Consider the following 22,936-nt stretch of genomic DNA (forward strand, 5'->3'; position numbering starts at 1 on the left):
ATCATTGTCGCTTGATGTCGTCAGTCCACCTGGTAGGGGGTCCACCAACACTGCGTTTTAGTGCGGAGTCGCCTTTCGAGCACCTTTCCATCGCCACTTCAGCTTCGCGACTCGAAGGATTAACCAATAAACAATTAAATAGCTTAGTTTCATAACACACAGGTGTTGAGTTCGTCACAGTTAGAAGTTATTAAACTTTGGCTCGCTCATGCAATAACAACACAAGTGTTAACACATTAGCGTCCACTTGCAATAACAAGCACAACTGCATGAATGATGAAGCCTTATCAGAATGTTAAAGCTCAAACTAAAGTTAATGATTTATATTCCGTGGTTGTATGACAGCATTGTAACGTAGAGATATACGTAACGTAGAGTATGTCCGGTCCCCAGGCTAGTATGCCTAAGAGCCTTGAGCTTAGAGAGGTTTTGGTAGAACGTATCAATTTGACCGTAAACATAGTACCTATCCCACTGGGAAGATGCCAATTTGATGAAAAGATGCAAATTTTTAACAGCCTCCGTGACGCAGTGGTATGCGCGGTGTATAGGTATACAAGACCTTGCCTTCTTGCCTTGCCTGCACGAGGCCTTGTGTTCGGCCCGTTAGCTATCGATCTTCTAGCACGGAATATTTTCATATTTATTACATATAGAGTTTGTAATGTGTCAGCCCTCGTAAGTTAGAAGTTTAGTGGCAGTTTTGCATCAAGGTAACTAAGAAATAAAGACATAGAAATGCGGCTCCTGGCTGACTAGGGCTTCGCAATCGATCGCTACTGCGATGCTAATACAATCAAACTAATTACTGGCACCGCTGTTCTGTCTAGCTAGGGCGCTAACCTTTGCTCGTAAATCTCGCTGTAGAATATTTTCGGTATAAAATTAGAAATATTATGAGTTAATGACCTTACTAAAATTATCTATCGTTATTTTTTATGCGAAAGAAGTGCGAGAGAGACGCATACCAGTAAAATCTCTATAACTGCTTAAATAATATCTCTATAGGGGAACGATCTTATCCTACAAGTTACGAACCCATACGCGGCTTACGCCGCTTAGGACGAACAATTTTATGACTAAAAACCTATGTATAGTTAGAAAGTAGTCGAGTGTGGCCGGAATTAAGCACATTGATTTTAGCTGTTTTTTAACCGACTTAAAAAAAGGTTTTCAATTCGAGTGTATGTGTTTTTTTTTGTATGTATGTTACCTGATTACCTACTCGAAGACACCTGGACCGATTTGAATAATTATTTTTTGTTCGAAAGGTGAGGTGATCCCTGAGGTGGTCCCATTTTCATCATATCAGGATCTTGTGATGGGATCCTGGAGAAATTGAGGGAACTTTCAAAAGTCCTAAGAACCGCGCCTAGCTACAAACCTTTTGAGTGATGAACAGTAGCTATCTTGTGATTGGGCTTGATTAAGTAATTTTATTTGAGGACATTTTATTTTTATTTTTTATTTTATTTACGACTACACAGAGCAACATACCTTGGGGGATTTTTTCTTGTCTACATCTAAATCTACTCGTAGTATGATTACACTAAAAATTGATAAATAAAAAAAAAATTATAAAAAAATTCAACCGACTTTAAAAACATAAAATGTACCGACTAAACTAAAATCGAAAAATAAAATTGTATTATGTTCAACCTACTGATCAGTTTGAAGGCGGTGCTAAACCGGTGTCGTATTTATTTAAGCCGTTTCAAAAGCTACATGAATGAACGCAATCTGACAAACCTTTATCTTTATAATATTCTGTCATGGCGTGAATTAATACATCACTGGGTTTGCACCACCTTCAAACTGATCAGTAGGTAGAACATAATACAATGTTATTTTTCGCTTTTTAGTTTGGTCGGTACGTTTTATGTTTTTGAAGTAGGTTGAATTTTTTTATTTGTATTACTAAATGGTGGTTTAAGTTCGCGTTTTCGGGACCTTTTCCTAAAGTCTTGTCGTCCGCGACTGGGAGTGCCGCAGGCGGGCCCCGCCCCGCGCACCGCCCACCCGCTCGCGTCTTTCACTATAGGCTTTGCTTCCAAGCCATATGCACGCTCTACACTCGCGCCAAGTCTCGCCGAGATTTGTCTTGTACTGCTCCTGAAAAGGTGCCCCTCAACATTCTAGGGGACACTCCAAAGTGACACTCCAAATTCCTTTCAGTGTACCTAAAATATATTGTCTCCGAAGAATGCTACAACAATATGGGTATAATGGCATGCATACGCTAAGTATTATTGTAGTCATTATCGTCTATTTTATTTATTTTGTTATCAGCTTAAATAAACTTGGATTTTTCCTAGGTAAATAACGTGAAAAAAAAACGGCTGAAACTAAAGTGAATTTGCCAGTTACATATTTAAGTTTCAAACGTATTCAAACCTATCTTTATCATGAGCCAACCAAACTGAAAATTTTTGCCATTTTTTTGCAAGTTTACATTAGGTCTAGTAATATTTTGATTAGGCGTATTTCAGAATACGCTTACAGTAGCCTAAAAACCAAAATACGCTAACCGCTTTTTGAAAAGTTAATACGAATGAGTAAGTACACCAGTTTGAAGTTACTAAGCAAGCGCACTGCTGGTGTAGTGGTATCATGCAAGACTCCCATTCTTGCGACCCGGGTTCGATTCCCGGGCAGTGCATTTTAAATTTATTATTTTTGTTTTTAATTTTCATTATTTTTCTTTATAGGTTTCTAATAATAATAATTTCCAAAACCAAAACACGAATCACAAAACACTGAATCCGTCCGATTTATGAACGCAAAACACAAGATATCTATGCACCATTTTAAAGCACTTATTTTTTAGAAAAAAATAATACCTCCACAACTATCTTAATACTCATTAAAACTATTAAACATTGCGGATATTCTATATTCAATTAACCTTTGTATGACCTTACAAAGGTTAATTGAACGTCCAAATCAAACCCTCATTTTTTTATTTGTTGATAAACATTTCACATCCAGTTTGGTTAAAGCTTGATGTTAAACTGTTGTTTGTAAAAATAAGACTGTGTGCTTAGTTTTAAATAAGTTTGTAAAATGAAATAAAAATAAATATATAAATAAGCCGTTTATTCCATATTTACATTTACATTTCTAAATTACATTTCAAAAGTTGTTAGTAGTTTGTTAACACGTTTTCTTAAATTATGTTAGTAACATTAGTTAGTAAGTTCTTATTAAATATGGAAAGGATCCTCTCCTCTGAAAGGATAAAGGTCTCCTCCATCTTCTTCCACAACTCCCAGTCTTTGCCAAATTTCATCCATTCGTTTGTAAAATGGTGGTAAACAAAAAAAAACCTTAGCTGAGTTTTTTGTGGGCTCTTCTCGGACCAAGAAACCTTCGTAACTTTAGTTTTAAGTGTTCGACTATTATTACCACCATTAGATTAAATTAAATTATGACCTAATCTTGACCTTTGCTTCTAAACTAAGCCTAATTGAAAAAAATGAATTTTTGACTTTGACTTTACTTTATAAAGTTATGCATTGGCACTATAAGTCGTGATAGCCCAGTGGATATGACCTCTGCCTCCGATTCCGGAGGACGTGGGTTCGCATCCGGTCCGGGGCATGCACCTCCAACTTTTCAGTTGTGTGCATTTTATGAAATTAAATATCACGTGTCTCAATCGGTGAAGGAAAACATCGTGAGGAAACCTGCACACCAGAGAATTTCTTAATTCTCTGCGTGTGTGAAGTCTGCCAATCCGCATTGGGCCAGCGTGGTGGACTATTGGCCTAACCCCTCTAATTCTGAGAGGAGACTCGAGCTCAGCAGTGAGCCGTATATGGGTTGATAACGACTAACAAGACTTGTGGTCCGTAGGCCGCACACGAGCACGCTGCCGTCTCTGCAGCTGACAGTGGACACCGACATCGCGGACGCAGACATCGAGATCTGCGATGACGACGACGGCGCGGGCAGCCACGGGCGACCACAGCAGCTGCTGCAGATCACCTCGCAGCCACACGACCAGCGCAGCAAACGCAGGAACTCACAGACCCTGTGAGTGCCTTGTCCTAATACAATTATGCTAGCCACAAACGGTCAATTTTTCTCACGTTTCTGTAGCACGACTATAATTGATCGTGTGTTGATCACTGCGTACATGACTTGTATAGTATGACGCGTGGTTACTGCCGTTTGGTTTTCAGAAACGTGAGAATAATTAAAAGTACTCACCCTAGATTACCCTGTATATAGTGAAATAGAACCTCAACTGAAACTGTTGTTCGTTTGATTTGGGAGAGTGTTTAACTTTTTTTTTTTAAGAATATTATTTTAAGATTTTAAATATGACCAATATTCCTATTCCCCTGTAACTAGTGTTAGTATAGGAAAAGACTGTTAGGAGTGGGTGTGACAATAGTCCCGCAGCAGGTATGCGCGGTGGATTTACAAAAATGAGGTCCTGGGTTCGATCCCCGGCTGGGCAGATTGAAATTTTCCTAATTGGTCCAGGTCTGGCTGGACGTACCACCAAGCGATTTAGCGTTCCGGTACGATGTCGTGTAGAAACCGAAAGGAGTGTTAGTTTTCATTCTCCTCCTAACAAGTTAGCCTGTTTTAATCTTAGACTGCATCATCACTTAGCATCAGTATCTGCATCATCATTACGAAAACTGTCTGAGGTAGAAAAATGGAATTCGGAAAAAAATAGATTTGCTAGAATGTGGTAAATGCTTGATGGACAAGGCGACATTTTGTAGGGCGTGTTCGCTGCATACTTCCTGCGAAGTGTTCTGTACCATCATGGCAAAGCTCTAATTTATTAATCGCTTTTAGAAGCGTCTGTAGCTCCACAATTAAGCGGTCAAGACACTGAGTCCTGAGTTCGATCCCCATCCGATGTTATTGTCGTGCCCACCCTAAACATAGTCTATAAATTTAGAAGAGAAAAGGTACATTGATCATATTTAAAAAACAGGGATAATATTAAAAATAAATTGTGTAGGTATATGTACATAGTAGAAATAATTAGATTTGTTTAGGTTCATTCAACTTTCATCGCCGTAGAAGTTTATTCAAATATTAAGAAGCGTAGAGTTAGTTACCTACTCCCAAATAATATCAGTATTTGTTGCAGTATTTCGCTAATTTTACTGGTCAACACTTTAAATCGGCGCATTCTTGTAATATGATAAGTTGCGAATAACAGTTTTAGTTCAGTGTTAGTAATAACAATGGCTATTAAATACTTGTACATTTGTATATAATAATTGTAAGTTCATGTTTTAGCAATATAGTTGTGGGGCTTTACCTAGATGAGAGTAAGACGATCCGACCAGCTTCGCCGTACATTGCGCTGTAATGCTTAGGCTAGATCTGTAGTGAGTTTTTGAACACAGGCGTGGTGGTTTCTTGGAGATCGACAACGAGAGTGTATTGTGCAGAGAAGTTCCGAACAACATGGGCGCGCCCATGCTCTACCACCCACAGCATTACCCGGACATCCCTAATATGTCCATCGTCCCACAGTAAGCTCATGTTCAAAGATGGTTGAGACTTAAAAGCGCACAAGACATCAGCTGACAAGTTCGCTTGTTTCATTTACTCTATGTATCTACCTAAAGATGAGTAATGACCGGCTGGGTGTAATGTAACATTCGCAACGAGCACAAACAAGCTGTTCTTTGTTAGCAATATCCGTAATCTAATGGATTGTATACCACTAGAGAGGTTGGGGCTAGTTTTTATCGCAACCGATGGTTTTCCGTTTATGAGCATTTTTACTGAAATTCAGGCAATAAGTAAACCACCACCAACCCGCTTGGTTGCTTAAAAATGGCCTTTGTCCTCATCAAAAAACAGACGAAATCCCGAAAGTTGTATACCCTAAAAACATGGATCGGCCAGATGTCGATATAATTTTAAACTCTTTGTTCGGAGTATAAATGATTCTTTGTAACATGTTCCATTACACTCCGTGACACCGATCAGTATCCACCTTTACAGGTAGAAATATAACCTCCCTGTGATGTACTGTGCCTGCCAGAGCTTTGTCGTTTTATAAAAGTTGAAAGTGTATCGCTCAATCTTGAAAGTCCACGCTCCTACTATAGGTAAGTATGAAAGGCAACCAGCACCATTACGCAAACAGTTGTATACCATACTTGATGTCAGTGATATGCGCGGTGGATTTACAAGACGTAGGTCCTGGATTCGATCTCCGGCTGAGCCGATTGAGGTTTTCTTAATTGGTCCAGATCTGGCTGGTGGCTTCGGCCGAGGCTAGTTACCATGCTACCGACAAAAATGTACCGTCAAGCGATTTAGCGTTTCGGTATGATATCGTGTAGAAACCAAAAGGGGTGTGAGTGAGGAGGATTTTCATCCTCCTCCTAACAAGATAGCCCACTTCCAGCTTAGATTGCATCATCACTTACCACCAGGTGAGTTTGTAGTCAAGAGCTAACTTGTAAAGAATTAAAAAAAAAAACAAAAACTTACTTATGGTATGAGAATGTGGCGACGATACAGCTTTTATGACGAATATCTGGCTACATCACAGGCTCTCGCTCTACCAAGCTTGTTGACTTTTCTTTGATATTTTTGTGTAAGACTTTCTAAATTTCTTGTAAGCTTTTACCTCTCAAGCCAAAGGAAGTGCACGTTATTTGGTACTTTCTTACTTTGGCTAAAAGGGACATTTCTGGACTTGTCTCGTTGCACGTTCGTTTTTATGTTATGTTCGCCGTTACAACCTGTACCAGGACTTTTTTTTTCAATGATAAGTGATAACATCACAGAAACGATTCAGTCAAAATGGAAGGGAGCTTACTTGGAAGAGGTACAAGTTTGTTCTACCTATACTCAAGGTGAGGTAAGGTAAAAGCGCAAGGTAATGGACCGCTGGATATAAAGATCCGTATATATTTACAGATATTTAGCGTTTCAGACACGTGCCGTGGCAGACAAAATTATATTCTTCTATGCAGTGTTTATTTATTAAAGTATTTATATCAATCGTAACGCGGTCGCGCAGACGTTGACAGACACGGGCCGCGCCCGGCCAGTATTCGCGTAAAGAATATTTTGTTTGTGCGGTTCATTTCTGTAGAGTCCTCTTCATGAAACTTAGGCCTTACACAAATGACAATAAGACCGCCATTATCAAATAACAATGAGGGCCATTAAGACATTAGCGCCACGTCTGGGGAACTACTTTCATGAAAAAGACTTAAAGTGCAGGGCAGGGCAGTGTGAATAGACTGTATCATATGTAGATGTCTGCCGCTACTTCTCTGTGACGCACTGTATCTGTAGATATAAATGGACCTGTCTTCTAAACGGCACGCTCGTAGGGCGGCATAATTTTGTTACGCTAGCCATCCACGGTCTTATATGTATACACAAATGCCTGCAGCGCTGCCGGCATGACGACTGGTACTCATCATGAGCCGCCATGTGTATGACGGCTAGACTTGAAACAAATTGAAACGAATTGCGACCAACACACGATGACTTTTACCACACGGGCCGTGGATGGCTAGTATAAGACATGTCGAGATATATACGTATTTGATTGTTGGAAAGTAGATTCAGCGATACAAGCAGTGGCGTGTACAATACTTCGTTAGGATTGGCAACGTGCAGTTGATACAAAATGCAAATTTCATTTTTCAATACGGGTTCACAAGTGACGTGTTCACAATCTTTTATTTAACTTGCAATGTTTATTAGTTTAGGTCACATTTAACTGAATTTTAAACGAGTTGTTTTGAAGCGCTTCATCTATATTCTGTGATAAATAGTTCAACTGACAACGAATGGTTAACAATTCGATATCATTCTCGAGATCTTCGAGTAGATAATTTGCCGAAGTTTATATGTAATTTTTAAAGTGAAATGAAATCTCTGAAATACCTGCATTGGTAAGAACATTCTAGATGATCTAAGATTATGAATCCTTCAAAAATATTATTAATATTTGTAACTATGTTATTCTGATTTAAGTTCTTTTTATAAATTATCATGTGGTCCACCAAGAGTAAAATATGGCAAAGTTTTAAGATGCTTTATTTTGCAATAATGTTAGGTGCAAAGTACAAAGACTTTAAAGGTCCGCGTTCAGGTGTTTTAAGTTCTGTGTCCTGCGTATCGTGTGTATAGTCTTGAATGTAGTGGTAAGATGACAGATCAAGAGCGTCTGTGTGTAAATCATAGAAAACGTAAGAATATTTTGTGCTATCCAAATTTTTTAAATATTAATAAATATAAATAATTATTAATTTTTTGAAGATTTCCTTCATTCATTTATTTCGTTTTGCCCATTGCCCAACATTATTTTATATACTATTAAAAACTCATTTCCAAAGATTATATAAAGATTCATTGACTGGTCCAGGATACCGAGATATAAACCTTACCTTCTACCTTACTATGGAGGATCGTTCCGTTATACAACATTATTTCAGTTTTACACACTAAAGCGCTGTCTGTCAACTATCCACCGCTTCACATATATACACTTCATCCAGTCTTCCAAAAGTTGAAAACCTAATATAGGAAAGGCTAAACTCTTGCTGTATACGTAAGCTTGATATCTATATATCATTGTTGCATATATAAGTAGATATATGTTTAGCTAGTAGTACGAGAACAAGGTAGTAGTAGAGGTAAGGAGAACCGGCTCTGTATGAATTATATGAAATCTACATTATAGTGGAATATCGGTAATTTGGATGTTTTCTTAGCTGATTGACCCCACCCCACATCCCATACAAGATGGTTTGTCTTACTTTATCCAGTAGAAACTTAGATTTCTTGAACTCCTTTCTGCCATAACTCAGCTAAGCAATGGAAATAAAGCTATTCGTTGATATGATACACATTCATAGCTTAGCCACTTAGCATTTTTAGTAGAAAGGGGTTCTATTGTAGTGTCTGGGATATTAGACTTCGGAATTTCGTTGAAGTAAATTAATTTATACTGTTAAGATGGGATTTTTTTCATGGTACCCCAGGCACTGTGTGTAGATTAATTGTTTTATGTGTATAATTTTGTGTTTTCATACTTCTCATTCATTAAACTCATTATTGTACTGTGCTTTATATAAAACTGTATGCAAATAGACCTGAATGACTTTGTGTCCAACATACGTCGTATCACGCTGTTTTGTGTAATGCTACGTGTAATACACAATGTAAATATACATTAATATATATGTATTATAGTTATTCATGTATGTATATTATGTATTATAAATTAAATGAAAGTATTATAAACATTAATAGGTGAAGCAAAAACTTTCCACCTCTCTACGAAAATTGAGCAAACGGTTGTGCATACGCGAGGGTGAGACACCGTTAGTTTTCTATCTAGAAAAAGCGCATAAAACTATTTTATATATAAATTGTATTAAAAATACATGAAGTCAGTTAATATGATTATATTCTCTTTGATCTTATTGAATGACAATTGGCAATAACGTTAATTTGTATGAAATCCTAACGAGCGCATTTTGATGGTTTAGGTATCTGATTTTTTTTCTTTTACCATTACATAGATTGATTTGATTGCATGCGAATAAAAATCCATAGATCCTTTGCAATGGTATTAGTCCGGAGAATCGGTCGCGTTGCAAACAGGAAGCGACTAATAACTTCATCTCGTATACAAATTTCAATAAAAGCGTTTCTATCTGCAATCATTTAAGCTTTATCTTGATACTCAAGACTGGTGAGGTGCAGCGTTATTATGAAGCTAGTGGTAAAACAAAGTTGAAAATGAGTAGACACTTATTGTTTGTAGTGAGTCGCGCATTTATTAATGAACTAGCTTACGCCGCGTGGTTCCTGTTCCCATAGGAGTACGGGGGTAAATAAATGGGCTATCTAACACTGAAAGTTTTTTTCAAATCGGACCAGTTGTTCCTGCGATTAGCGCGTTCAACTAAACAAACAGAAAACTCTTCAGCTTAATAATATGAGCAGCTAGTGAACTAAATTTGATACATTGCAAACTGATACAATACTCCATATAATTACATCAATTATTCCATCACTTATCTGTGATATGGTATTAGGTGTCGTGCTCATTCGTTGCACTAGGGTATGCATTATACATACAAAAAAATAGTACAAAATGAAAAATTCCTTCTCTAATACAAGTTCATAATGAGTCTTCAGGGTAGGCAGTGCATTTTTGCTTCTATGGAGTGCTCGCCATTGGACATAGGTACCTATAGTTAATAACTTAAAAGGAACTTCTTATACGGTAATGCACTAATATTGCATTTTGTCAGAGAACTCTGTTTTATTCTTTTAATCAAAGATTGGTAGTGTTATGTTCAATTCAAGTTTCGATGTTTGCAATCCTACTCTTTAATGACTTTGTTTCATAACTGAGAAAATCCTGTTATATTATAGCGGTTTAGGAACTTCTTAAGTAAAATCCAAAGAGTATTAACACGATAGCTTGTACTAATTTTCAAAGACGTGTCTAACATGCGAGTAGTTACATGATAAAATAGATATTATAATCATGGTGATATATCAACAGAAAAGTAAGGCCTAAAAGAGTCGTCTTGTTGTGATGTCTAGTAAACATACTAAGGTCTAAAGTAGCGTTGACCTTACAATCGTAACATACTAAGGTCGATTACTGCTACTTTACAATAGCACTAAATTTGATATTATTAAACTTCTATAACTTCTATATACATATAATAGTCTTTTAGTAAATAAAGGCGAATTATAAATATCATTTATACGCACATTCATTTTCATTCACTGTCATCAACAGCTATTTACCTGCCTACTTCATGTAGTTAGATATTTATAATACTTTTTAGCTCGGCTGCGTTTGATTTGTCGAGCTGCGAAGTTCTCTCTACTTCGTCGGTATCTACGGCCACTTCAAACAGGAAAAGAAAAACATCACCCTAGTGAGTACTTTGAACCTTACTATACCTTTGTCTCTAACTAACTATTTACGAAGTAATATCGCAGTAAGCAGTTTTCAAGTCAAAAGTGTAGTTAAACTTTACCGGTTACTATTATTATAACATTTTGTTATAATAATAAAATTAAAGCTACGAAATCAGTCTAGTAGAGATTTGTTTCACAAACACATCACTTTTGAATGTCCATTTAGCTAATTGAAATCCCCTTTTTTATCCCTCATAGCATCTCGATAAAAAACGAGTTTTTGGCTAATTAATAAGTCTCTCCGATAAAGCAACCCTATTGCTAGAAGCCGGGGAACAGAACAAAATGATGGAAGACCTGTTGCCTGGGCAACTGTGGGACGCTGACAAAACTGTATGGACGCCAACAAAACGTTACTCCTGCTTAGGGTTGCCAGGTCGCCGAAATTTAAAGTCGGAGAGTCCAGTCAGTTTGGCCTGACATTTAGGTAAAAATGTCGGAAAGCCTACATTAACCTACCGTAAATTTTATTCCCACACTCATCGATCGCTCGTTTGCTAAATGTAACGCTTACTAAAAGCCGGATAAACCGGACACCGGAGCCTAATTATTTCCGGCTTTATCGGACGCCTAGCAACTCTACTCCTGCTTCATCGAATATTCGGGAGGGTTATGATCGAAGCTGTAGGTACTTCATTCAAGATTTTTCCCCTTCTAAAAACTAATTATGATCTCTTTAGATGGTTCTTTACATGTATACGAGTATTAAGCTGTACTTCTCGTTTCCGTAGGTATACATTAATAATATTTAGCTATTTGGAAGTGACAGTCCTATCAAAATTGGCCTTAATTATTAATTGTCTATGTGACTATGTCTACAATTATGGCTGTGAATCATGAGGTTGTGGGTTCGAGTTTCTGTTTATGAAATATTGCGCTATTTTTTGTTATGAGAAATTGAAAATTTAATGAGAAAAAGAAAAGAGTAAAATTACCCTTAGCCCGGAGTTGGGAAGTTGGCGGTGCGGTGGTGATGTAAGTTTGACAAACTTCGAGCTTTCGTAATAACGAAAATAAAGGAATAATATGGCATGGCAGTCACAGTTTCATAACTGTAGATATTTGCTACTCTTAGCCCTCATTCACACGAGAGTTTTTTTAACGGACGTTAAAAAAGCGTTCAAATGTAGTATGAAGTTAAAGTCTATTTCCAACGACCAAACTTGAAAATGCAACACTGCTCGAAAAGAAGCGTCGTGTTTTAAAACACTGTCTGTGAACATATTCTTGGGAATGTTATATTTGAACGCTTTTTTGACGTCCATTAAAAAAACTCTCGTACGAATGAGGGCTTACATTTTCAATTTTGGGCGTAGGAAATAATCCATGAATTAAATTAAGAACGTTTTAAAAGCGCCAACTATGGGTCTTAACGCTCGCTTCGCTTTTTAACTCTCGCGAGGACTTAAGGATTTCTATACAATATTTTCTAACTTTCATTACGAAACTTGCATAGATTTCGTTCTGTTAATTATTTATTTAATATATTTAATATTATTTATTTCATATGACAGTAATTAGAAATCACTATCAGGTATAGAGGAATTAGATAATCATTGCAATCAAATTCTGCAACAAAATTGTCTTTAGTTTTTTGAGGGGATCGAAATCCACTCACGTATGGAAGATATTTAACACTAATGAATATTCTGTGTAAGGACACAGAATATTTATTGGTGTTAGGACACTACAAACGACTACAAATTTGATTCGCAATACACACACGTGTAAATTTTACAGAGACTAATAATAATCACATCGCTTGCACTCGTTATACGGAATATTCGATTACTTGATCGATTACTGTTCCGTCAGAAGAATCGATTATTTTTATTAATGTTTTTGTTACAAATTTGAATTAATTAAGTTAAAAATATTTATAAATGAAACATAACTTAATATTTTAGTGAACTAGAAGTTGTTGAGCGTTTTTTATGCCATTCAACTATACAAACTGGCATTTTATGGAGTTATTTACACGACGAAAACGATTTCAACAATGAAACATCGATTCTATAGCAACAGTTTTTATATACGCGTTTGGTAACGTCTAGCGAGGCCAGGTCCTTCTCTGAGTGGTCTGAGCTATCAGGTATTTTATTTTGAAGTAAAACAGTCATATCATTCTGATTAATTTTTATCATTAGTAATTATTATTTCACGAACAGCCGGAAAAAGCAGATAGCATAACTGATTAATTTGAAAATCACCTTGTCGACAGTAGGTAGTTTTCCCAGGTGACCTTTCCAAAATATCGTTTTACGTCTGCCAATTTAAAAAATTCTAAACTGCTGCAAAAACTTAGTTAAAACACATAAACATTTTTAAAAATAGTTATTGCATTTAACGTTTCTTGCCAGTTTGAGGAAAATCGTGGAAATAATACCACCTACTGTGCCAGTACAATAACTGGTTACATCAAAGTGATTAAAAATAATATATCTACCTCCTAGCTTCCTTGAATCGTCGCGGTGACTTGATACGATAGCGCTTAGATACATTTCTCTCCTCGTGAACTTCATCACTATTGACCAATAACGATGTACCGGCCACGTGGCGCAGTGCTTCCTGCTTCCTGCGCCCAGGGCCGTGGGTTCGATTCCCACAAATGGAAAATATTTGTGTGTTGAGCATGGGTGTTTTCCAGTGTTTTGTGTTTTTATATAATATTTAAGTATTAATACGTAGTATATAGATTTATATGACCTAACAAATGAACTAGAAGTAATGAAGTAGAAGTAAGTGCGAGAGGATTACCAGCATAATCTTTCTATAACTTACCGTCGTATAGGTCTTTAAACTTTGGCCTCTCTTCTTACTGGTCTATAGTTTGTGGAATTTTAAGTGTTTATAATTATTATTAGAATTTATTATTTATAATTTTAGTGTTATTCACTTCCTCAATGTTGGATGTATGTTTGTGTGTGTGGTGCGTGTGTGTGGTGTGCATTGTCTTTATAATTGTGATTTATAATATAGCTTATTTAACTAGACTAATTTGAATCTTTTATTTTTATTCGTATTATGAGCTGTGTTTCGTGTGGTGATTTACCGTTTAGATAAATACCAAATTAAGCGCCGTAAGTGGCGATAAATAACCACGTAGGTAGGTACATCCAGACCATTTATATGGTTTTGTTTTGTTAGACTCCAGAGCGTTTGTAATGTTAGCCGAAGTTGCGAGGAGTGTGCCAAGAAGTCAGTTTCCTCGCATTGTACCATTGGTAATAGTACATACTCGTACCCTTTCTATACCGACAAACATTTCTAAATTATCGCTATATCAGCTAGCCTATTCACTATTTTGGTCTTCATGTCATGTCACAATGTCATCTATCTACTTTAACATATGCACCAGTTCTGTTACACAGGATCTCAATTTCGTATATGTCCACTAGCATACGTCAAAGGTAGTGAATAAGCCTGCAGCTCTAAAATGCGCACTTTGATATATGTCGGGAATAGACAGTCGACACAACACACGATACTACAGAATACGAGTACATATAATTACATTGACACGCACAACAATATCGCACTCTCGCTTCGATGGGACAAAAAAAGAACGATATATTGCGATATATGTAAGATTTTATCTGGCGTTGCTATGTCTCCCTGTACTGAGAACGCTATTTGTTATGATTTGCCATATTATGTCGAGGGAAATATTAAAAAAAATACGATTTATCTTTTTTCGGAAGACACCTTTGAAACCTGACGTCTTCCAAAGCGACACACAGTTCAAACTCCATAATTGTCAACAGTACTTACGTACCTTTTGTAGGAGCATACAAAGCCTTTCTAAAAAGAGGTTTTTTCGGCTTTCGCAGGCTCTCGGTTTCATAGCAACTATACCGTGTTCCCCTTTTCACGCAGTTATGTTTATTTCTATCAGTTGCTGTGTATTATTTGCAAGATTTGAATTTGGATGATTAAAGGAAAGAAAAAAAAAACATTTACTTCAAAATGTACCATATTTGGCACAACTCTCTCAGCTCAGCAGCTGCATGTACCATTCAAATATTTGACATCCAGCGCTGATGTCCCTGATTGATAGAGAGCTGATCCAAATAGCCTCTCGAGAATTGTAATGACTTCCGAACTTTGTGTAGGTTAGGTACCTATCTTATTCGTAATTTGGAACTTTGTGAAGATACTGCCGACTCTCGTGGGGTCTAGAACGTAATTAAACTTAAACCTGTTATTTGTGAATTATTCACACCACAAAACTATTTCGGTTTAACGAATAACCTATCATATACCAGTTTAAACTCTTTAGGTACCTAATGATTTATTTATGTATTTTTTTACATTAGCACTTGCAGTTCTTTCGAAGATGACTGCCATGATGCGAAATCTACCCGCAGCAGCATACCAGACAAAAAGTAAGTTGCCAATTGGATAACACACAATATATACACACAGACAAACAAGAAATTAAAATCGAAAAATCATAAGCAAAGGACATGTCCCAGATTTGTATTGAGGCTGAGCCTTTACTCCAAGTGCCGAGCAAGCAGAACCAAAACAACTTTTATTTTTTTGGATCCCTAATTCTTATTATTTAAAAAAAATTCTACGGTTTAATGTTTATTTTGAACTTGTGTCATATTGACTTTAGACAATATTGACATTGACAGCTTACACCGGATGTGAATTAAATTCCAATTATTTTTATTAGCTGTTTTTAACACATTTACAGCATTGTCTATGGTTAATTTGTAGACAAAGAAGCGAAACAAAAAAAAATTGTGTAATTAATAGTAAATCCAAAAATTCAAAAATATAATTTTCTAAACAACAAATTGTGTCTATCCATGAAATATAGGTACTTACATTGTACACTTAAATAAGTTATTAAGATTTTTCTTACAAGAAAAATTCCGTTGGTGGCATGCAAGCAGTGTAATGTCGCCTGTCGTGCACCTGATCTTTTACCGTTTGTGTCGGTCTGCCATTCCTGTGACGGAATAGAGAGTGCACCTGCGTATTCGCACACACTTGTGCACTATATCATGTACAATATCAGAATGAGATTGGCCGCCGTGATGGAAAATAATATGTATTAAGTATTGATGCTTTAAATTTAATAATGATTATCATCAATGTTTCAGACAAAACCACAGTGAGATTGAGAAGCGACGACGCGATAAGATGAACAACTACATATTGGAGCTGAGTTCCATGATTCCCATCTGTAACGCCATGTCGAGGAAGCTGGACAAGCTCACGGTGCTGCGTATGGCTGTGCAGCATATGAGGTACTCTCTCTCTAGTCGGTCCCTCATGACTGAGGATCGTGACCACCTTGGCGAGTCATCGATTGGTTTACAATGCTCCTCCATCGAGTACGGTCGCTGGCCACTTGGACGGCACTGTAAAAGGTGCGGGCTCCTGCTTCCTTTAGAAGATCGGACCATCGGGTTGGAGATCTACCTCGTGGCCGTTTGCCTTCCACATTTCCCACCACAATAATTTTTTCCAAGTTTTCGTTCCCACGGCGTGTGATATGTCCAAACGAATAAATGAGGTACACCATCCTAATTATTTCAAAATTCAAAATTAATTTATTTCAATTAGGCTTAGTTGACAAACACTTTTGAAACGTCAAGTTATGTCATAAATGGTGTTAAGTGAAGTCGAAAACTCGCGCTCCTTGATCAGCCCACAAACTCAGACAAGGTTTATTTGTTTGTTTACCACCATTTTATTAACTTATCTATAACTAAGTACCTGTACATGAATGAATGAATGATATTTTATTTATTTTCTCCACATTATGATATGTACAACAATATAACTGTGTTCGGTTATAATTTGAATATGTGATAATGTGGGGACGCCAGGCCCTATCCCCGCACCTAGTGAGTTAGTAGTCCTAACAATATTAACACTAATTGTGGCGTAGGTAAACAATTTCATAATTTTCATTAAAAATATCAGAAAGTTACATATTTTCATAACAATAAAGATTAAATTCATATCAATATAAAGTAAATATTTTCGTGATATTCATAAATAATAAGTATTCGAAAGTTACATAATTTTATATTTGTATTGGTTACCTAACTACTACTAACATTACTAACACTTCTTTTTTTTTTTTTTTATAAGTTAGACCTTGACTACAACTACGCCCCTTTCGGTTTCTACATGGCATCATACCGGAACGCTAAATCGCTTGGCGGTACGTCTTTGCCGGTAAGGTGGTAACTAGCCACGGCCGAAGCCTCCCACCAGCCAAAAGACTACGCTGTCGGTCTGTCCGTACATCACCAGGCTGTATCTGATAAACCGTTATTGTTACGCGGTACGCCACTATTGTCATATTGGACTGTTCATTACTAGCGGACCCGGTGAAGCTTCGCTTTGACTTATGCGCACTTCTTCCCTATCCCTACCCTAAACTACCCTACTTTTACCCTAGTCCTACCCTACCCCTACCCTACCCCTACCCTACCCTGCAAATCTGCGAAAGGTCCCATATAAAATTTCACCACCTTTTTTAAGGAGTTGGATTGGATGGATGGATTTAAAAAAAAATTATGCACGGTTTTTTTTAGTCACAAATAGTCTGCATATCAATTTTTAGCTTTCAAAATACAAACGTCCATTCCCCATTTTAGCGAAGTGGAGGGTTAGAAGGACACAAAAATTAGCCTATGTCACACTTTCAATTATCTCCACTTAAAAATCTCGTCAATTTGTCGCTCCGTTTTGCCGTGAAAGACGGAGAAACAAACTGACAGACACACACACTTTCACATTTATAATATTAGTATGGATTTCTTCATATAACGTTACTTGTATAAAGTATCTATACATATATATTTTTTAAAAGAAAATTTTTTTTTTAAATATGACTAATATTCATATTACCTTCCAACTAGCCGGGAAAGACTGTATTAGGAGTAGGTACGACAATAGAACAACAGGACGGGGATCGAACCACCACCCCTCGGTGATGAGTCCGACCGTTCTTACCGTTGAGCTATTGAGGCTCCAAATGATTATTGAACTTAGTATTATCAACATCATAATTTTCAGCCTGGACTGCAAGACTGTCGCTTGTAAAAATAACAAATAGGTACATCATTTCTGATTCGATCGTGCAGAAATACTTCAAACATATTCCATCGTCTGCTGAGTTTGAGCTTGTTAGTATGTATGGGTCAAATCTTGGAATCACAATTTGAACCACTTCCATTAAACTTAGCATATTGCGCTCCTATTGGTCATAGCGTTATGTTGTATAGCCTATTGCCGTCTCCGATGTACTATCCAACACCAAACAATAGTTTACCAATAGCCACTGTCATGTAATGGCTAATTACGTACAGTGGCATACGATACCGTTCTATGACTATGATAAAAGAAATAAAAGAATTAATAATACTTGATAAATAATATACTGAGTATATATAATCCCAACTCAGTTTTAGATGACTAGGTGGTTTATCTACTATTTGCATTTTATTCATTAATTATGAGACACCCTGTATAATCGGCATTGGGCATGGCCTCCTCGATATTTGTATCGGTGTGACCTCCTAGATTTAGACTCGGCGTAATTTCCTATATTTTGTTTTGTAATGAACATTGAACGGCCTGTAGGAATGAATAACTTTTTGATATGATTTGAAATTTTATATTGAGTAGATTACGAAATGGGAGTGGAAAAAATATATTTTAAAATTCGAAGCAGTGGTTCTTGAGATGCGCTTTCTGTTTGTTCTGCTTTACAATATTAGTAGGCATAGATGTGCAATGGTTACAAAAGCTCTTTCGTATCCGCAAGGTCTGTCCGGGGCGCAATTTCTGCGGGCCCGCTGACTCTGCGGCCCAGACCCGCGTTCCTCTCGGAGCAGGATCTGAACAATATGGTGCTCAAGGCGGCGGAGGATTCCTTCTTGATGGTGGTGGGCTGCGACCGCGGACGGCTGCTCTACGTGTCATGTTCGGTCACGAAGATGTTGCAATACGATCAGGTAAGTTTCAAATTCGCTCACAAAAATGTTCCTCACACTTTTACCAGACTGTTAGCAGGCGCCTGCCTTTAGACTTCCATAAACCTGCTCTGTCGTAAAAACCGTTCTTAGCATACATCTACCTCCCTGTAAAATTTCATCGTCGTACGTTAAACAGTTTTCGATTTCGTGATGAATGATCTTTCGCTTATAGATATATCAAGATTTAGAAGGTAGCTGCTTTTCTTCTCTCAAACAAACTAAAAGGAGCTTACATTGTTTTTTTTATTAGATCTTGAGGGCAGGAATCTTCCAAAATATTTGTTAGACAAAGTTCACTTTTTAAAAGCGCTTCTATAGTATCTGTTTTTGCTTGTACAAATAATTATTGTTACCTTCGCATCACGCGGACCATGGCATGTTAATCAACTAATAAAGTCCAAACTGGATAATCCCGTTTATAACACCCTTCGCTGAAGGTTAGAGAGCAATACGGAGACTTATAATACCATGTCATGGGTATTTAATGGAAAACGTTTTTATCCGTAAACACCGTCGTAGCGACCGGTCGTCTAACACGGCGTTATCGTGAGGGTTCTTACTGCTTACTCGCTATGTGACGACGTTGGCACGCTCTCCCAATTTATTTGAAAAATTATTTCGAAGGACTTATTGGAGATTGAATATGTCGTAAACGATGGCTCATGTTCTTCAAAACATCGCTTTTCAGGCGGAGCTTCTGGGCCAGAGTCTATTCGACATCTTGCATCCGAAGGACGTGGCTAAAGTGAAGGAGCAGCTGTCAGCGTCCGACCTCAATCCGCGAGAGCGATTTATTGATACCAAAAGTAAGTAGACACTTGTATACGACCACACCAAAAAAATCATCGAGATTTGCTGTATTTGACTACTTTGTAAATTAACTGTGATTTACTAGTTGTAATTTTTACAACCAACTAATAAAAGCGGTTTGTTTAGCGGCAAATAATTTATGGCCAGAGTTGGTTAGAATTAGTGAAAGAAGATATACGAGTATGTGTGAAAGGTGCAGATGATAAGTTGAGGAATAATAGATAGAAAAATAAATACACAAATAAAAGTGTGTGTCAGCTTCGACGCACGAATGGAGTTTACTCTTTCAGATCGACTGTCTAAATAGTGTATGTTGCCCCGCAGCATACACTATGTATGTCTCAATACACTACGCCTGAAAAGTGAAAGGTTCGCAACCGAGGAGCAGCAGGCCGCGGCGTGCACGATCATGCCGGGGGCTACATATGAAAAATCGATTCTTAAGGATTAAAGTCCAAAAAAATAATGAAAAGGAGACGATGATGATGATAGATAAATATTCTTTATTTGCGCACCACAAAGACAAATACAAGTGAAATAAAAACATATTAAGAAGAGATCTGCATACAAAAGGCGGTCTTATCGCTAAGTAGCGATTTCTTCCAGGCAACCTTCGGTTTAGGAAAACTTAAGGACATCAGCGGGTGGCGTAAAACAAAAATAACCATAGTATTAGTAATACACACACATATAAATAATTTACATCCAAATACATAAACAATATTACACAAATACCTACAATAATGAATAAAATACATATCAAAATATACTTATAAATACATTATAAAGTCATATTGAACAGAAATAATAGATACAGATCGTCCTTACTGCACCAGGTAGTGAGTCTTTACGGCATATTTAGAAAATGATGATGATAAGTAAGCGGTTGAAAGTGTTAATTTTCGGCAGCCATGTTGCCTGTTAAAACGGACTACGTGTCGAGCGCGTCGCGACTGTGCCCGGGCGCGCGGCGCTCCTTCTTCTGCCGCATTAAATGCCGCGCCGCCACCGTCATCACTGCGCCCAGCTGCACTGTCACCTCGGGCTCGCTGCAGCCGCCGCACGTCAAAGAGGAGCAAGGCAGCGACTGCAACCCCACCAAGAGGAAGAAGCAAACCGAGAGGAAGTACTGCGTGGTGCAGTTCACAGGTTCGTCACTCTACACGGAGAAGTCTTCCAGCCACATTTATTGACCTCAGTTTTCTTCAAAGTTAAATGTGTTTGCTTTACTTTGAAGAAAATTGAGGTTTACATCTTTTCATGTTCACAAGTATGGCCGTATGGATCTGATCACCCGCTAGTGTTTAACGCGTTGCGATCTTCAATATATGCTCTTAATCATAAAATTACCTAATAGAAGCTGCCGCTCTGCGATAATATTACTGCTTTTTGTATTAACTTTCGTATAGATGTTCTGTTTTGTGATGAAGGTCAGTAGTACTTGTGTGTGTAAACTACAGGAGCGTGAGCACAGCAGAAACGCAACGTAAAACACCAACGCGCCTGTCCAATATATTTGTACGAGTAACATAATCAAAGCCTCGTCGTAAAAAGAATGTTTGTACTATGTTTATTTACTACTTGTTCAGGGTTGTTTAAAAACGTTGTTCACTTGTTGCAGGTTATCTGAAATCCTGGGCACCGACAGATGGCCAGGATAACGGGAATGCGGACGGGATGGCCGACGACGGTGACGCCAGCAACCTGTCCTGCCTGGTGGCGGTGGGCAGGTCTCTGACTGAGCTGACGCGCTTCATGGCTCCCGCGCCGCATCGCCGACTGTTGCAGTTCACGTCCAGGCACGCTACGGACAGCAAGTTCGTGTTTGTGGACCAGAGGTGAGTCGACTGCGCCTGGCTATCAGGACTGATGGTGATGATCAGGTCTCTAAGTGAGCTGACGCGCCTCATGGCTCAAAATAAAAGTAAGAAGGTCGCGCGTTAGGAGTTTCTGATAAAACAGCTACAGGGTAAAGTGCTGATAGATAGCCTTTCCCCTCGGTAACTAATCGAGCAACCGAGGGAAGAGACTAAACAATTAACGCAGGAGAAATAAATCAACATGAAATGGATGAGAATCCGAATCACATACACAAAATAATAGATATTATAGATCCCTAGAATTTGGACAAGCTACAATTGTTGACATGAAGATCATATAGCAAAAGTTTGTCTGAATTGATGCTTTTTGTGAGGATTAAGTACGTCGACATCTGTTGGAAGCAAAGATACGGTTCTGACGTATACACAGCGTCTTTGCCGGCAAAGACGCGGTGCCCTTCTTTTCATATCATCCGGAGAGGAATTCCAACTACTATAAAACATCTCATAATCTTAATCATCATCATCATATCAGCCAATGGACGTCCACTGCAGGACATAGGCCTTTTGTAGGGACTTCAAAACATCATTATACTGAGCCACCTGCATCCATCTAACCCCTGCGACTCGCTTGATGTCATCAGTTGGTGGGGTGTCGACCAACACTGCGCTTTGTAGTGCGGGGTCGCCATGCCAGCACCTTGGGACTACTACCCATTGCCACTTCAGCTTCGCGACTCGTCGAGCTATGTCGGTGACTTTGGTTCATCTTCGGATCTCCTCATTTTTGTTTTGATCACGCAGAGATACTCCGAACATAGCTCGTTCCATCGCCCGCTGTGTGACTCTGAGCATTCTTATTATTCGCATTGTTAGCGACCAAGTCATCACCATTTTTTAAAATCTGAATAGCTTTATAATATAGTTGTTACTGCGCAGGGTGACGCTAGTCCTGGGCTTCCTCCCGCAAGAGCTTCTGGGCACGAGTCTGTACGAGCATGTGAACGCTTCAGAGCTGAGCGCGGTCGCGAAGACGCACAAGGCAGCGCTACTTCAAAGAGACGCTTTGAAGACGCCGCCATACAATTTCAAGAAGAAAGATGGCTCCTACATTAGGATACAGACGCATTTCAAGCCGTTCAAGTGAGGCTTTTAAAGATACTGTTTCAGATTCAGAAAAAATTATATTGTCGCTTTTTGACATTTATAAATTTAATAAGCAGTGATAAGTAGGCATTACATACGACTAAACGACGTATCTCGTGAACAGAAATAGAGAAATGTCAACCAATAGCAGCGAAACCGCAAGTATCGCTATCTCTTTCATTGCATTTG

The 22,936-nt window shown here is 38.0% G+C and overlaps 1 protein-coding gene and 1 non-coding gene across 5 annotated transcripts in view; both read left to right on the forward strand.

Moving 5' to 3' along the window:
* The window catches only part of LOC112055514 (protein cycle), an 80,693-nt gene that overhangs the window by 46,215 nt on the left and 11,542 nt on the right, over positions 1-22,936 (forward strand). For 3 of the 4 annotated variants that reach the window (XM_052890874.1, XM_052890873.1, XM_024095661.2), the window contains 9 exons: positions 3,856-4,035; positions 10,827-10,919; positions 15,279-15,347; positions 16,077-16,223; positions 18,761-18,950; positions 19,660-19,777; positions 20,691-20,930; positions 21,403-21,619; positions 22,541-22,744. In XM_052890874.1, coding sequence (XP_052746834.1) covers positions 3,856-4,035; positions 10,827-10,919; positions 15,279-15,347; positions 16,077-16,223; positions 18,761-18,950; positions 19,660-19,777; positions 20,691-20,930; positions 21,403-21,619; positions 22,541-22,744 — 1,458 coding nt within the window. The remainder of the gene's footprint in view (positions 1-3,855; positions 4,036-10,826; positions 10,920-15,278; positions 15,348-16,076; positions 16,224-18,760; positions 18,951-19,659; positions 19,778-20,690; positions 20,931-21,402; positions 21,620-22,540; positions 22,745-22,936) is intronic. The other variant, XM_024095663.2, reaches the window with a different exon arrangement.
* Trnag-ccc (transfer RNA glycine (anticodon CCC)) lies at positions 2,589-2,659 on the forward strand. The gene has a single exon. It is a non-coding gene; the product is annotated as a tRNA-Gly (tRNA).

The sequence above is a fragment of the Bicyclus anynana genome, chromosome Z (assembly GCF_947172395.1).
Source record: "Bicyclus anynana chromosome Z, ilBicAnyn1.1, whole genome shotgun sequence".
In the NCBI taxonomy this organism is placed as follows: Eukaryota; Metazoa; Arthropoda; class Insecta; order Lepidoptera; family Nymphalidae; genus Bicyclus; species Bicyclus anynana.